Below are 17,122 nucleotides of genomic sequence, written 5' to 3' on the forward strand. Positions count from 1 at the left end.
TTTTTGTTGTTGTCCACGATAGGAACATTCTTTGTGATCTCAGAGGCTTGATACACAGCAAGTCCTTTTAATTCAAGTCCTTCCTTTCAGCCCTGACCAGAACTTGGATCGTGTTGGCTCTTTCTTCATATTCTTGAATTGGTTTCTTTTTTTCTTTCTTTCTTTCTTTTTTTTTTTTTTTTTAACTGTCACCATAGCATTTAGATCCTTAGGAGGCCATACCTAGACTACTACCATAGCTTTTTTTTTTTTTCCTTACCAGCCCCGACTTCTTCATGTATCTTGTATACATCACTTCCTTTGATCATATCACTTCTTTAAGAATATAAAGTTGAATAACTCCTTAACACCTATAGCAGTGATTCAGAAATGTCTGTGTACGTAAATATCAGATGAGAAGTTTTTTTAAAAACAGTGAAAATTTCTGGGCCCCGCTGTATACATTCCTATGTAGTAGGTCTGGGCTAGCACCAGGAAGCAGACTGCATTTGTAACAGGTGCCACGGTTGATTGTGATACTGGGCTCCACAGAACATAGTCTGAGAAATATTGGAGAAAACTCAAACCTCTTGAAAAATTTTGATCCCTTCACAACTTAACTCATATATTTTTCAAACTGTATCTCTTTTTTTGTGAAGTTAAGCTTTCCACTTCATTTGGTTTTGTGTTTTAGTTTTTATTGAAATTCCAGTTAACATACAATGTAATGTTAATTTCAGGTGATTCAACACTTACAACACCTGGTGCTCATCACCAATGTGCTCCTTAACCTCCATCACCTATTTAACCCACCTCCTTCCCCTCCCTCAAGTGACCATCAGTTTGTTCTCTGTAGTTAAGAGTCTGTTTTCTGGCTTGCCTCTCTTTCTTTTTCCCCCTTATGATTGTTTGTCTTGTTTCTTAAATGCCACGTATGAGTGAAATCATATAGTATTTGTCTTTCTCTGACTGACTTATTTTACTAAGCGTAATGTACTCTAGCTCCATCCGCGTCATTGCAAATGACAAGATTTCATTCTTTTTTTATGGCTGAGTAATATTCTATTGTAATATATACCACCTCTTCTTTATCCATTCACAGTTGATGAACATTTGGGCTCTTTCCATAATTTGGCTACTGTAGATAATGATGCTGTAAACATTGAATTAGTATTTCTGTATCCTTTGGGTAAATACCTAGTAGTGCAATTGTCCAGATTTATCTCTTAAAACGTCTGTACATGAATCCTTCATTCCAGCTAAAATAGTTGACTGTTGCCTCAGCACATCTAGTTATGTTTCTTTTCCTCTTTAGAGGCCTCTTTCAGGCCTCTCCATGAGGCCTGCCAATCCCTCCTCTTGTTGAATTCAAAGTTTCTCCTACCCACTGAAGCCTCAGCATCTTCTGTATAGCTTTCACTGGCTACCCAGGTTGTGTTCATATCTCCCTCTTCTGAACTTTTTCTCTGCTATTTGTTTGATAAGTGATTACATACAACCTCATACCTTTCCTGTCATCTTGAAATATTTTATTTTTGGGCACCTGAGTGACTTAGTCATTCGAGCGTCTGACTCGATTCAGGTCATGATCTCAGGGTCTTAGAATCAAACCCTGTGTCGGGCTCTATGCCCTTGGCATGGAGCCAGCCTGAGATTCTCTCTCTGCCCCTCCCCCTGCGCATGCATTCTCTCTCTCTCTCTCTCTCTCTTTCTCTCTCTCTCTCTCTCTCTTTCTCAAAAATAAATTATTTTAAAATCATTTAACTTATATTTTTATCTTATTTCCTCCCAACAAGATTTTTAAAAATCTCTGAGGTAAGGATGTTTATCAGGCCTAGTACTACCAGAGTCATCGAGTATAGAACTTTGGGCCAAGTTAACATCAGTTCCGACTTGAAGTTCTAGTACTGTGTTCTTCAGGGCTTTCTGGTGGTCTTTACCTTGGCTGCTCTCACACTGATCAGCATTCTTTTGAGTTGTAAGCAACTTAGGACCTAATATGGCTTAATCAAAAAAAAGAATTTATTGGCTCACACAACTGAATAGTCCAGGGGATAAATTCGGTCCCAGGAGAGGCTTTATCTAGGACTCCAATGAAATGGCTGGGGCCCTCTCTCTCTCTCTCTTCATCTCTCTGCTCCATTTCTTCAGTTTTCAGGCCGGCTTTTCTTTCATATGTCAAGATATGAGCTAACAACTCCCAGGGCAACGTGTTTCCTTGTTTATAAACACCAGGAAAGAAAAAGTCTCAATTCCTAACTAAAGCTAAAGTCTCTGAATTGGGCCTCTTTGGCCCTTATTGTCCTGATTTAAGTCATATGATCATTGCTGAACCACCGGTAGTCAAGGTGGGGTGAACGAATTGACCAAAGCCATTCAGATGACTCCAGGGCTCCAGGGGGTCATTCCCACCCAGACTGTTCAGCTGGGAAATTCTGTGGGCCTCAAGGCAGCCAATCAGTGTTCACTGCCTTCCTCTGTCTGTGGTGTGCGGGTTTGTTGCTCAAAAGGTTTTGAATTGGAGACTTGTCTCTTCCGTTTTACTTCTACCTTCTCAATGTCTAAAGAATAACTGATTTTAGAAAATGGACTTAGACTTTATATAATTGTTTTGTATTAGTTTTCTCTAGAAAGCTAAACAGAAAATTGAAAGAATGAAACAGATTAGTAGCATCTGTATATTTATCCGGAACCCTGTTAACCATCTGTGTCCTTTTTTTGTCATCTTCCTTAGGTTTAAAACTGGCCAAATCAATGGCGATTTGCTGATATACCACGTCTTGCTGACTTTAAAGCCATATTATGCAAAGCCATATGAAATTGTAGTGGACCTTACCCATACTGGGCCTAGCAATCGCTTTAAAACGGACTTTCTCTCCAAGTGGTTTGTTGTTTTTCCTGGCTTTGCTTATGACAATGTCTCTGCAGTCTATATCTATAACTGCAACTCCTGGGTCAGAGAGTATACCAAGTATCACGAACGGCTACTGACTGGCCTCAAAGGCAGCAAGAGGCTCATTTTCATCGACTGTCCTGGGAAACTGGCTGAGCACATAGAGCATGAACAACAGAAACTGCCTGCTGCCACACTGGCTTTAGAAGAGGACCTGAAGGTATTCCACAATGCTCTCAAGCTAGCTCACAAAGACACCAAGGTTTCTATTAAAGTAAGTTTCACTCCTTGTTAGGTAAATGATTTGTTAGCTTTCTCGGCTAAGCAGGCTGTGCTGGCCTTCCTAGGTGTCCTCATAGTGGTGTATTAAATGTAAAGTAAGTCCAGGTGAAGGAAAAACCAAGCTCTCTATCTTCATGGGGGTCCTGTGGAAGATATGAGAGGTGTACGCTTAATTATAGTCTAGGTCGGATTGGAAGCAGGAGAGTGTTGTAGAGAGTGCAGTTTGCCATGTATCAGTCAAGTGGTAGGAATGTGTGGAGGGTGGAAATTACCAGGTGAGAATTCTTCTGATGATTACGTGCTCTTTGCAGAGTGGGAAACGAATCAAGAGAAAATCCATAATTGTCCGTAGGATTCTTGACCTTTTTAGAAAAAATAATATTTTTAAATGTTTCCAGTCTCTTTTGAGATCATTTATCATAATAACTATTGAGTCCATTTGAATATGTAACGGTGGTGACTCTTCCTTAAATGGCAGACATGGTATTTGGTTGGTCGGTTGGTTGGCTGGTTTTCAGAGCCTCTTACAACTCTATATAGCGGGATTTAATTCTTCTTCACTTCACCCCCTTACACCTTCACTTCCCAGGTTGGTTCTACTGCTGTTCAAGTAACCTCAGCAGAGCGAACGAAAGTCCTAGGACAGTCGGTCTTTCTAAATGATATCTATTATGCTTCGGAAATTGAAGAGATCTGCCTGGTGGATGAGAACCAGTTTACCTTAACCATTGCAAACCAGGGCACACCGCTCACCTTCATGCACCAGGAGTGCGAAGCCATCGTCCAGTCTATCATTCACATCCGGACACGCTGGGAGCTGTCGCAGCCCGACTCCATCCCCCAGCACACCAAGATTCGGCCAAAAGACGTCCCTGGGACACTACTCAATATTGCATTACTTAATTTAGGCAGTTCCGACCCTAGTTTACGGTAGGTTTTTTAAGAAACGCTCTTCAACTCTATTCAGGGTTTGTTACTTTTAGAATGAGGCCACTTAATAAGCTTTTAAAACAGCCTTTACCTTAATACTCTAAATTGTAAGGTATGCTGTGTTGGTTAACCAGCGTGACCTCATCAGCTTGTGGGGTATTCACATGAACTGTGGAATTCTAAATAGGGTGATTCACACTAAAGCAGTATATGTTCTTTCTCCAGGAAACTTTCATCTGAAACAGACTGCATAGCAGTTTTATTGTTTTGGGTCCCCCTGCCCCCGCAAAAGCCTTTTTAAAAAAAAGTTAGTCCTAAGTTTCTCCTTCTCTGAGTCTTCTAATTATGTTTTCCCCTGTTCAGAACTATATCACTGTTAAGTTTCCTCACAGTCAAATTAGATTATCCTTGTTTGACAAAGGAGGGCTTAATGTTCAATAACTCAGACAGTAACATTGCATACTTGCCACCTATGTGACTTCAACAAAATTCCTGAAGTCTTAAGACTAATGCAGATGTCATCTGACAGAGTATAATTGGTTCTGTTTAGGCTTAATAATCTGAACGTGAATGAGGAAAGGGCATGGCCTGTGGGGTCAGTAGATTTGGTTTAAATCTAGATCTGCTACCATGTATGACTTTGGGCAAGATCCTAAAGTACTCTTAGCCCTAGTTTCCTCATTTTCAAAATAAAGGTAACAATGCCTTCCCTATATACCTGCAAAGGTTTAATAGTATATGCAGTAGTATATTTTAGCACCTACCAAACAGTTTCTGCTCGGTTAGTATTACTGCCTCCCAGTCCCCGCCCCCCACTTCCTCTCTCTGCCAGTGTTTCTTTGCACTCCTCCCTCCTTTCTCCCCTCTGCTTTTTATTTTAGGATAATTCTTTGTCCCAGGTTCCTTGGGACTGTCAAGATTTTTACAGGTATAAATTCTTAGCTCCAGAAAATCTTTCTAGGGTATAATAATATAGCCCAGTTTTATAAGTGGGCCTTTTAGGATTCCTGATTCTTAAATAAAGGGGGGTGGGGGTGGGGGGAAATCAAGATTTCTTTACCTGAACGGGGCCTCATGGAGTCCATGAACTCCCAGAAACTATACATAAAATTGTGTGTGTGCTTAGCTTTCATTATCTGCAAGGAACCTGTGACACCTACCCGCAGTTTGAGGAGGGCCCCATTCTTTATAGCTGTTGAAAATGTCCAAGAGTAAAAGTCAATGTCAAAATAATGTAACTCCAAATTCCTAGGAGTTAGTAAGAGATACATAAACTTAGAAACAATATTAACATTCTCACTTTTTAGGAAAATAGAGAGCTACAAAGCCTGCCTTTAATTTCTAATTCAAAGTTCCTCATAGAAGAATGCTAACATCTTCTAACAGTTATCAGCTTGAATTGATCCTGTATTCTCGTCTGAAATCAAGTGAGCTGACAGCTTCTGCTTTTTGCTGAAGCAGGTCATTCCAGGGAAGAAACCTTTAGGCTGATTCAGATTTCAATGCCTTTTGCCCCCAGATGGTTGTTGCATAAATATAGTAGCATGATGAAAGTTCAGAGGTCAGGAAAACCTAAAATTTACAGACCAAACTATTTCTCTTACCAGATGGGGGAGAAAAATGAAAATTTGAAAATCGAGTGTGAGTTTTTTGACCTGTCTCCTAAATTGCTTAAGTATATTTTCAGACATTTAGAAAAGAAGTTTTGTTTCTAATGGAACCTGGATATATAATTATTTGGTTGTTGTCAGTGGTTATGTGTAATGGAAGGAAAGATGGGGGGACTTCGTTACATTACGTTTGTTTTTGACCCCCCAGTTTGTAGTATGTCTTGTAGGACACCCAGAAAGAAATTCAGTAGTGTTGGTTAAAGATTTTCACATTTTAATTGGATGAGGGGCCATCTCGTTTCTCCTCTCATGATCCCCATTATAAATGGATCTGATGGGAGGGGAGCCACAATTTGAGGTTTGGGCTTCACTGAAAATATGATGAGCCTCATTCTACTTCTTTCTGTTGATCCACCTTAGGACCATAAATCTCTCCTATTTTATATCCCAGGGAAGTGTCTTTTAGGAAGGTCTTAAACTTACCTGTCGCAGGAACCTCACAGTGCTGTTCTGGTTATGTGAAGAACCTCCTTTCAAGGAAATCCATAAATGGTCAAGGGGTGTTTTGTGTTTACTGTAGAATCATAACATCTTGTCTCCAATGGATCATAAAGTTTAAAAATAGTTATTATGCTTTGTAATAGAATCATAAGTTGTGTGTTATGAAAAAAAAATTGGAGCTATAAGAAAAAATAAGTTTTAAACAACTTCATTTGTGTTTTCTCCTAGGTCAGCTGCCTATAATCTTCTCTGTGCCTTAACTTGTACCTTTAATTTAAAAATCGAGGGCCAGCTACTAGAGACGTCAGGTTTATGCATCCCTGCCAACAACACCCTCTTTATTGTCTCTATTAGTAAGACACTGGCGGCCAATGAGCCACATCTCACCTTAGAATTTTTGGAAGAGTGTATTTCTGGATTTAGCAAATCTAGTAAGTAATAATTTTCTTTAATACTAACAACGATTCTAAGAAGAGTCCGAGAAAATCCTTTCATTGCAGAATTTGCCAGTGAAATCATAATTGATTTTTATTTTCAGTTGTTTACCTCCTCTAATTTTTCATCTGCACCTGAGAGAACTCTGCAGGAACTTCCTGGTAGACAACATTGAGAAATCTGCCAAAATTCTGGCCACAAACACGTGATGGCAAGATTCTGATACCTTACATGTCTCCGAGCCACAAGCCACATACAAAGTAGTTTTTGCTCTGTTCCAGTTTAATTGGCTCTAGGATTTGTCTTCTTAGCTGATTATTCCAAATGAGTGAAGTGTCCATGTCATCCCCTTATTTTTTTTTTTTTTTAAACATTTATTTATTTTTGAGAGACAGACAGAGACAGAGCATGAGCAGGAGAGGGGCAGAGAAAGAGAGAGGAAGACACAGAATCCAAAACAGGCTCCAGGCTCTGGGCTGTCAACACAGAGCCCGACGTGGGGCTCGAACCCACGAATTGAGATCATGACCTGAGCCACCCAGGTGCCCCGTCATCCCCTTGATTTTAAAGAAAGAGTCATGTTCTCTTTTCTTGAGGTTGTCTTTGAACTGTGATTTTAGTGTTCAAGTACAGTGCCTGGAGAATGCAGTGGCGCATAATACAGGGTCCAGAGTCAACTCCTGACTTGGCTTTTAACAAGTCCTAACAGGGGTGCCTGGGTGGCTCAGTCGGTTAAGTGTCCAACCTCAGCTCAGGTCATGAGTCCGTGGGTTCGAGCCCCACGTCAGGTTCTGTGCTGACATCTCAGAGTCTGGAGCCTAATTCAGATTCTGTGTCTCCCTCTCTCTCTGCCCCTCCCCCCAACTCTCAAAAATAAAGATTTTTTTAAAAATTAAAAAAAAAGATGTCTTATAAATTTAACATCCACTCTTTCCATTCATTCATTCTCATACCCTGTAGTAGTATAAATGTTGCTCTTCTTCCAGCTTATTTCCTGACATTTGCTTCCCTTTCTCTCTCCATAATACATAAACTTTTTTCTGCATTCAAACATATTTCTTGATTTCTCAGATCATTGAAAACTTTGACAATTCCTCAAGACCAGATCACTATATATAGTTACTTAACAATAAGAGATGTAGGAATATAACTCTAAAGAGACAATGTGTTAAGACTGACAAAACAAGAAAAACATAAAGCTTTGTTAAGAAATATTAATATTAAAAAAAAAGATTCACGTGAATGACCAGGCATGTTGTGTTCCTGGATTAAACAGTTGTTCCCAGATTGTTATAAATTCAGTGCAATCCCATCAAAATAGCTTCAGGATTTGAGGATTAAAAAGGAGGCAGAACTGAAAATGATTTTAAATTTCACCTAAAAGGACAAGAGTAGGTAAGAAAGTATAGAAAGAAAACTGAGAGACACTTGATGTTGCAGACATCTGGACACATACCAGTACAGTAATTCAAACAGAGGTGTTCAAGAGTCAGCAGTCAGATCAGTTTAAGAGAAACAGATTGATAAAGAAGCATCACAAACTGATGGGGGAAGATTAAATCATTTAAGCAATGAGATGGGGAAATGCATTAAATTGGGTCCATCTTCACCCTAAACCACAAGATACCAGAATAAGTTCTAGTTATATTTAAGATACAAAAACTGGAACCATGGGGGCGCCTGGGTGGCTCAGTCGGTTAAGCACCCAACTCTTGATTTCAGTTCAGATCATGATCTCATGGTTCGTGGGTTTGAGCCCCACATCAGGCTCTGTGCTGCCAGTGTAGAGCCTACCTGGGATTCCCTCCCTCTCCCTCCCTCTCTCCCTCCCTCCCCCATTCCTCCCTCCCTCCCTCTCTCTCTCTCTCTCTCTCTCTCTCTCTGTCTCTCTGTCTCTCCCCGTCTCCCTCTGCGCCTCCTCTGCTTGCACGCGCGCTCTCTCTCCCCCAAAATAAATAAATAAACTTTAAAAATTATATAAAAAATAAAAACTGGAACCATTAAAAAAGAAGAAGAATGTTTAATAGCTTTCTGGGTGATTAAGGACTTATGAAGGAAAAAAGTGGTAGATGGAAACAAAGGAAATGGTGAACATAAATGACCACATAAAACTTCAAAACATCTCTATTTCCAAAACTGAAACACAAGTAAAAGATAATAAAAAACTAGGAAATAGGCTTGCAGCAAATATGAGAAGACATTAACACCTTTAATCACAAAGAGTTCTTACAGATTAATGCGAAGTGGATCAACAGCAGTAGCATGCAGGTCATGCTAAAAACGAGTGTATTTTAAGAAATTCACTAATAAAATCAAAGAAATACAAACTCAAAGAATAGAAAGATAACATTCAGTTATCAAACTGGCAAAGGATTTTGTTCACTTTATTTCAGTGTTGGCAGTCGATGGAATTGTGAACAGGGGCAGTGTTTTGAGAAAGCAGTTTGGACAAAGGTATCAAGACTCTTAGGAATGTTCATACCTTTTGGCCTCATGATTCCATCTTTTAGAATTTATCCTCAGGAATTGATGTTCAGGTGTTGATTATAGCATTACTTTTTATTTACATTTTTAAAATTCAGGCATATCCTACCAGTCAAGTGCCCACATCTTAAGTGAACAGCTTGATGAATTTTTACATGTGAATACATCACAAAACCATCTCCCAGAACAAGAACATTTCCAGCATCCAGAAGACTCCTCTCAGTCAGTACACCATCCCCTCACCAAGAGTAACCACTCTTAGGACCTCTATCGTCATGGATTTATTTTGCCTACTTTTGAACTTCACATAATGTTATTTATAATAGCAAAATATGGGAACAATCTAAAGGTCAAACAATGAAGAACTAGTTAAATTGTCAGATTTCCATATGATGGAGTAACATGAAACCGTTAAAAATATTTTGGTTCAGAATTTCAGTTTGGAAAGATGAAAATATTCTGGAGATGGAGACTGGAGATAGTTGCACAATGATGTACATAAGGCCACTGACATGTGCACTTACCGATGGCAAATTTCATGCCGTGTATATTTTACCACAATTAAAAGCATTTTGGGGACTCTAGATAAAGTTACATGGAGGAATTTTTGTATCTTTTTCTAAGTCCGAAGTTATTTCAAAATGGTTCAAAAAAATGTTTATGGAGAATTTTTAATGATGAGTAATAACCTCAGTATAACGTGTGGTGCAGAAGATATTCAAAACATACTGCACGTACAGCATAGCCCCCGTCTTTGTGGAAGACATGGGGTGGGTTTTCTGTGCATACGCACACGTCATGTACCTCATCTCTGCATAGCTTTGAAAGCCTGAGGAGAGAGAGATTAATCTCAGCTTCATTTTTGTGGGGATGCTTTCCTTTTCCCTAACTTTCTCGGATTGCCACATATTCCTTTTACAATTAGAGTAAAAATTTTAACTAGAAGGTATTAAGAGGGAGAAAAATAAGATAAACCTTTTCAAACATGGCTAGTTGGCTTCTAAGATTACTTTCTCCACGGCCTATTCTCCTCGTCTCTGTCTTTAACATGGTGGCCAAATCTCTTTTCTCCAGGCTGTCTCCTAGGTCATGATCTTTACCTTTTACCTTCTTTCTCCCAATCCCTTATTTTTATTGTGGATGTCCTTTTCATTGGCCATCTATGCTAATGGTGTATTTTTTCCCAGGTATTGAATTGAAACACCTTTGTTTGGAATACATGACTCCATGGCTGTCAAACCTGGTCCGTTTTTGTAAGCACAATGATGATGCCAAACGACAAAGAGTTACCGCCATTCTCGATAAGCTGATAACAATGACCATAAATGAGAAACAGATGTACCCATCTATTCAAGCCAAAATATGGGGGAGCCTTGGGCAGGTATTGAGTTTGCTCAAATATTTAAATGTCTAGTACCTCCGTGATGCAGATATTAATCTAGTACCCCCTTTGTGCAAAACATTGTGCTAGGCATTAGGGATACAGCTGTGGAAAAGACAGTCCCCTCTTTCAAAAGGCATGCAGACACTCCCCTAATTCTTGATCTGGTTCAGAATTGTAGATGTCTAATGCATGTTTCAGAGCCAGAAAAAAACTAGTTATTTTAGTGCTCTTTTCCATGACATAACTATATAGGATTTAACTGTAAAACTCCAGTGTTGTTTCTAGTAAATAGTGCTGTGTGACATATTCTAGTACCTGACATACCAGAGAGGTCAGTAGGTATTTGTCAGTTGATGTTATTTGGGACACCTGCTTTCGTTTATAGTTCTCTCTCAGAAGAACACCAGGAGTAAAGTACAGAATATACTGTAATGTTTTCCTTTTTATCTGACAAGAATTATGCCCATCATTTCTTCAACATCACCGCTTAAGGAAGTGATCCCTTACTCAAACAACGCGGCGAATCCTCCAAGTAATTTGAAATGACCTTGGAGCTGGTTTTAGAGCTCTGTAAAAACATCTCAGCACTTGAAGTCATTTCCTATATACTAAAACAATTGTATTTTATATTAATCACACATGACTGTCTTAGGAGACAACAGAGGTGCTTTGCTAGTGGATGAAAATAATACACGTGGAAATTTAAAATTTTTGCATGCCAGTCTCTTCATCTCTGACGCAGTTGAGTGAATATCTTCATACTCCTTCGGATATGTAATGATACATTACATTTATTGACAGGCCTCTAAAAGAAACCTAGTGTTTTGGAGGCCTCAGGGAAAGTAGAAGTTTCATGTTGATTGGGCTGCTGCTTGCAGTATTTTTAAATTAAAAGTTAAGTTGGCACAACAGATGGCTGAAACATACATTATTTCTCCCTCTTCCACTAGATTACAGATCTCCTTGACGTTGTACTAGACAGTTTCATCAAAACCAGTGCGACAGGTGGCTTGGGATCAATAAAAGCCGAGGTGATGGCAGATACTGCCGTAGCTTTGGCTTCTGGAAATGTGAAATTGGTTTCCAGCAAGGTAATCAACTTTTCCTTTGCCTTCCGGACCGTGGCATGATGTGTCTGTTTTTGTTACCGGGAGGTTTTTTGGTATGGTGACGAGTCATTTTAGAGTTAAACTGAAATTTTTTGTGATAAAACTTTTTTTTAGCCCTTGTGTTTCTTACAATTCTGTTTCTTGGCAGGTTATTGGAAGGATGTGCAAAATAATTGACAAGACATGCTTGTCTCCAACTCCTACCTTAGAACAGCATCTCATGTGGGACGACATTGCCATCCTCGCACGCTACATGCTGATGCTGTCCTTCAACAATTCCCTTGACGTGGCAGCTCATCTCCCCTACCTCTTCCACGTTGTTACTTTCTTAGTAGCCACGGGGCCGCTCTCCCTTAGAGCTTCCACACACGGATTGGTCATTAATATCATTCACTCTCTGTGTACTTGTTCACAGCTGCATTTTAGTGGTGAGTTCCAGGAAAGTAACTTGTGTTTTGTAATTCCTTTCTCCACTTTATATAGCCTGGTTGGCACAAATTATCCTCGTTGTGAGTACGGTGCCTTAACACTAGCTGCTTATTGGAGCTTGTGACAGTGGCATGAAATACTATCAAAAAGAAAAAGAATAAATTAATTCCATTCCATTTCAAGCTGTAGCCAAGATTTTGTGTGTGTGTTTGTCAGGTAGAATCTTGCAGCTATCACAGAAGCTAAAGCCTGAGCACCAGTTGACGGTGTAGCATTACTAGCGTGAATTTGTAGAGAAATGGAGCTAAAGCAATGAGCACGGAGATAATGTATCTAGAGGGTTGGTTTAGGGAGCATGGTTACATAATTTTGATCTACTCAAATTTTCCAAATTCAAAGTGAAATTTGCCACGTTAAAAAGTTAATATCTTTAAAGTCTTCACTTGTTCCTTTTTTCTTTCACAGAAGAGACCAAGCAAGTTTTGAGACTCAGTTTGACAGAGTTCTCATTACCCAAGTTTTACTTGCTGTTTGGCATTAGCAAAGTCAAGTCAGCTGCGGTCATTGCCTTCCGCTCCAGTTACCGGGACAGGTCGTTCTCTCCTGGCTCCTATGAGAGGGAGACTTTTGCTTTGACATCCTTGGAAACAGTCACAGAAGCTTTGTTGGAGATAATGGAGGTACACTAGGCAAAATGATAAGAAACTAAGGTTATTTTTTTAACCCGTTAGTACTGTAAAGAAGAAATACTAGTTTATTCTATTTTACGCTTAATGCTTAAATAAAACTCCCGTGGAATGTGTTTATTGGTTATATATATACATATACATCGCTTATTTAATGACATAATAAGCATTTAATGATTAGTATACATTTATGTGCATGAATCTATTTAGAGTATCCTTTTTTTAAGGCATGTATGAGAGATATTCCAACATGCAAGTGGCTGGACCAGTGGACGGAACTAGCTCAAAGGTATGTCCCAAATAAATTTAACTCGTAGGAGTATGGGTATTGTTGAAAATGTCAACATTACTGCAGAGTCGATATTTTAATTAATTACCTAGTATGTATAAACACAAAGGTTTTCATAGACTTTTTGGGTCTTTTAATTGCAGATTCGCATTCCAGTATAATCCATCCCTGCAACCGAGAGCTCTTGTTGTCTTTGGCTGTATTAGCAAGCGAGTGTCTCATGGGCAGATAAAGCAGATTATCCGTATTCTTAGCAAGGTACGTCTCTGTCCCTCCTCCCAAATACCTGTGGGTCTCAAGTTGGAAAGCATATCTTGCATGTTTCTCAACGACATCTAAACTTGAAGCTAATAAAATATCTTGCATGTTGCTTGCTAAACCTTTAAACAATGGATTTGGTTATTTTCTTTATTATAATTCTTTGAAGTGAAGAAACCTTTTCTAAAGAAGACACCTTAAGAGAAAATATGTATTGTCTCTTTGGCTAAGAAGGTACTCTTAGTATTTTATCAGTTTTCAAAGCATTTAACTATATGGTAGAACTTGCCTTATATAAAAGTATTTAATTTGTAACAATATAATAATGCACAAAATATTGTATTGGAATATAGAAGTATTTTAAAATGAAAACCCAAATGATCTAGCTACCAAGAATACCACAGCATTGGAAATAATTCTAGCACTTACTAACCAAGGAATTATTCTGAACTGATTCTGAGATCCAGTTTAGGAGTTTATGTTTTATTTCAGTGAAAGTAAAATAAAAAATTCTGTTTCCCTAAAAGGCACTTGAAAGTTGCTTAAAAGGACCTGATACTTACAACAGTCAAGTTCTGATAGAAGCCACAGTAATAGCGCTAACCAAATTACAGCCGCTCCTCAATAAGGTAATTACTGTACAGAACGAGCCCATTTAGTTTGGGCATTGGTATTAAATGTTTCATTTTGTGTCAAAGAGTTCAGAAAATAAGTTGGGCTGAGAAGTTATAAAGAAGAGGAGGTAGTTAAAGCAGAACTTCCTGTCTTTAAGTGTAGTTGTTTGAAGAACTCACACTAGAGGAAGATAAGTATGCGGAGGATGTTCTCGGGTGCTTCTAAGTTTTCGTCTCATCAGTGCTAAAGGAAGACAGGTGTAGACTCTGAATTGTTTTGTCCAATAAGTGTTCATTGAGCACCTGCTATGTGCCAAGTACCATTTTAGGTTCTAGAGAGGTAGTACCTGAACCAAACTAATAAAATTCCCTACCCTCATGGAGCTTACATTCTGGGACGAGTGTGGGAGTTGGGGCATGAAATAGATAATAAAATAAGTACGATAATAGTTCACGATCATTACCATGGAGAAATGTAAAGCTGGGTGAAGTGTACCTAATCGCCAAAGGAGTTTGGGTGCTAAATGAAGTTGATGTTTAAAAGGAGTGAAAGGATGCGGCCACTGATTTAGGATGGGCTGAGCTTATCTCAGCTTTGTGGCCTGGAGCAGGTCGTTTAACATATCTGGACATCATATTTCCACATTGATAAAATGAATAGACTAGATGATGGTGGAGCATTATTTTCCCACTCTAAAGTTGTATAATTATATGAATTGAGTACAAAGATTTGAGGGAGGTTACAGAGAAATAAATACCTGTGTGCTCCTCCTATCGAGTTGTATCTACGAGCACATCTTCTAATCCTAAATTACACAAAATGGTTCTTTCGTCCTCATAAGTTAAAATGAGGCTCAGAAGGGCCAAGTGACTTCCCCAAGGTCACATACCTAATAAGACAGAACCACAATTCTCTTCCAAGGCTGTCTGACCCTGAAGTCTATGTATTTTCCCCTATACCACACTGCTAAATAAGGGTTCCCCCAAATCAATATCTTTAATTCATAACAGCAAGAGATACTATGCTGATAAGGGTGACAAGAAAATTAAAAGGGTAGAATCTAAAGTTAAAGAGATAGTGGGATTTAGTGTAGAGAAAGGGAGAAAGCCTTGCAGAGCAAACCATGCAGCAGGAGGGTCATACAAGAATGCTGGGACAGTGAAGGGATGGTGGGCAGAATATTCTAGTTGTATGGAGAAATTTTGCAGGAGAATAGAGAGAGGGAAGATTGTAAAGATTGGATAGAACTAATCTAACATCTAAGACCCTTCAGAAAGGAGTTTGGAAATGTCCCTATATGTTTTCAAGCAGATAAGTAATATGACAAAAGGAAGGCTTAGAAGGGTTCTTCTGGGGGCATTGTGCACCGCAGATTGGAGTAGGGGGAGACCAGAGGCAAAAAAGAATCCACATTTACAGTAAAGAAGGTTGGTGTAGAATAAAGTCGTTAGCAATAAGCAAATCCTAAAGAGACTACTTTGGAAGGATCAACAAGACTTGGTGACTGGAGTTTGGGATCAAAGAACAGGGAGAAACCAAAGTAGGTGTTAATGTTCTCAGCCTGGCTAACTGTGTTTTTAGCTATACACATGCAGTAGATGAAGAGCCTACCTGTATATTTACCTTCTTCAGAAGAGAAAACATGCATCATCTGGGCGTTAATGTGCTCTGTTTGATACTGCAATGTGTTTTGAACGAGACTATTTTGTAGCTCATCTCACTAATCTGGAATGCGTGGCCTTTGCCAGGACTCCCCTCTGCACAAAGCCCTCTTTTGGGTAGCTGTGGCTGTGCTACAGCTCGATGAGGTCAACTTGTATTCAGCAGGCACCGCCCTTCTTGAACAAAACCTGCACACCTTAGACAGTCTGCGGATATTCAATGACAAGGTAAGCAAGCTTTCATTTGGCATCCCTAGAGTATGCACGTAAGAATTCCTCTCTTTTTTTTTTTTTTTTTAATTTTTTTTTTCAACGTTTATTTATTTTTGGGACAGAGAGAGACAGAGCATGAACGGGGGAGGGGCAGAGAGAGAGGGAGACACAGAATCGGAAACAGGCTCCAGGCTCTGAGCCATCAGCCCAGAGCCCGACGCGGGGCTCGAACTCACGGACCGCGAGATCGTGACCTGGCTGAAGTCGGATGCTTAACCGACTGCGCCACCCAGGCGCCCCTGAATTCCTCTCTTTTTTATTGTTGTCCTTTTAAAATCAGAAGAGGTCCATAACTTCAATATGAATTTCTTTAATACAACTTATTGTGAGTATAGCTTCTTAACAACTCATATAAAACTAAACTTTTCTGTGTAAAAATAGCAGAAAACAGTATTCACCCAATACTGGTAAATAGAAGAGGGATGAAAAATACTGAGTAGTGGGGCACCTGGGTGGCTCGGTTGAGCATCTCCTGTCAGCTCAGGTCATGATTGGTTCATGGGTTCCAGCCCCTGGCAGTGCAGAGCTTGCTTGGGATTCTCTCTCCCTCTCTCTGCCCCTCCTTAGCTCGCACACACACTCTCTCACCCTCTCTCTAATTAAATAAACTTAAAATATATATACGTATATTGAGGGGGTCCCTGGGTCGCTCAGTCAGTTAAGCTTCTGACTCTTGAGTTTGGCTCAGGTCATGATCTCACAGTTCGTGGGTTCGAGCCCCACATAGGGCTCTGCACTGACAGTGCTGAGCCTGCTTGGGATTCTCTCTCCCTCTCTCTCTGCCCCTCCCCTGCACACACACTCACTCACTCACTCTCTCAAAAATACATAAACAAACTTTTTTTTTTTTAATTTACATCCAAATTAGTTAGCATATAGTGCAACAATGATTTCAGGAGTAGATTCCTTAGTGCCCCTTACCCATTTAGCCCATCCCCCCTCCCACACCCCCTCCAGTAACCCTCTGTTTGTTCTCCATATTTGAGTCTCTTCTGTTTTGTCCCCCTCCCTGTTTTTATATTGTTTTCATTTCCCTTCCCTTATGTTCATATGTTTTGTCTCTTAAAGTCCTCATAAGAGTGAAGTCATATGATTTTTGTCTTTCTCTGACTAATTTCACTTAGCATAATACCCTCCAGTTCTATCCATGTAGTTGCAAATGGCAAGATCTCATTCTTTTTGATTGCCGAGTAATAACTCCATTGTATATACATACCACATCTTCTTTATCCATCCGTCCATCGAGGGACATTTGGGCTCTTCCCATACTTTGGCTATTGTTGATGGTGCTGCTATAAACATGG

The 17,122-nt window shown here is 39.5% G+C and overlaps 1 protein-coding gene across 12 annotated transcripts in view; it reads left to right on the forward strand.

The window, feature by feature from the left end:
* The window catches only part of NF1 (neurofibromin 1), a 248,922-nt gene that overhangs the window by 202,092 nt on the left and 29,708 nt on the right, over nucleotides 1-17,122 (forward strand). For all 12 annotated transcript variants that reach the window (XM_023243531.2, XM_023243534.2, XM_045044229.1 and 9 more), the window contains 11 exons: nucleotides 2,714-3,146; nucleotides 3,744-4,084; nucleotides 6,424-6,626; nucleotides 10,302-10,495; nucleotides 11,449-11,589; nucleotides 11,756-12,035; nucleotides 12,502-12,716; nucleotides 12,950-13,011; nucleotides 13,155-13,269; nucleotides 13,797-13,898; nucleotides 15,633-15,773. In XM_023243531.2, coding sequence (XP_023099299.2) covers nucleotides 2,714-3,146; nucleotides 3,744-4,084; nucleotides 6,424-6,626; nucleotides 10,302-10,495; nucleotides 11,449-11,589; nucleotides 11,756-12,035; nucleotides 12,502-12,716; nucleotides 12,950-13,011; nucleotides 13,155-13,269; nucleotides 13,797-13,898; nucleotides 15,633-15,773 — 2,227 coding nt within the window. The remainder of the gene's footprint in view (nucleotides 1-2,713; nucleotides 3,147-3,743; nucleotides 4,085-6,423; nucleotides 6,627-10,301; nucleotides 10,496-11,448; nucleotides 11,590-11,755; nucleotides 12,036-12,501; nucleotides 12,717-12,949; nucleotides 13,012-13,154; nucleotides 13,270-13,796; nucleotides 13,899-15,632; nucleotides 15,774-17,122) is intronic.

Source organism: Felis catus, chromosome E1, assembly GCF_018350175.1.
Source record: "Felis catus isolate Fca126 chromosome E1, F.catus_Fca126_mat1.0, whole genome shotgun sequence".
Lineage (NCBI taxonomy): Eukaryota > Metazoa > Chordata > Mammalia > Carnivora > Felidae > Felis > Felis catus.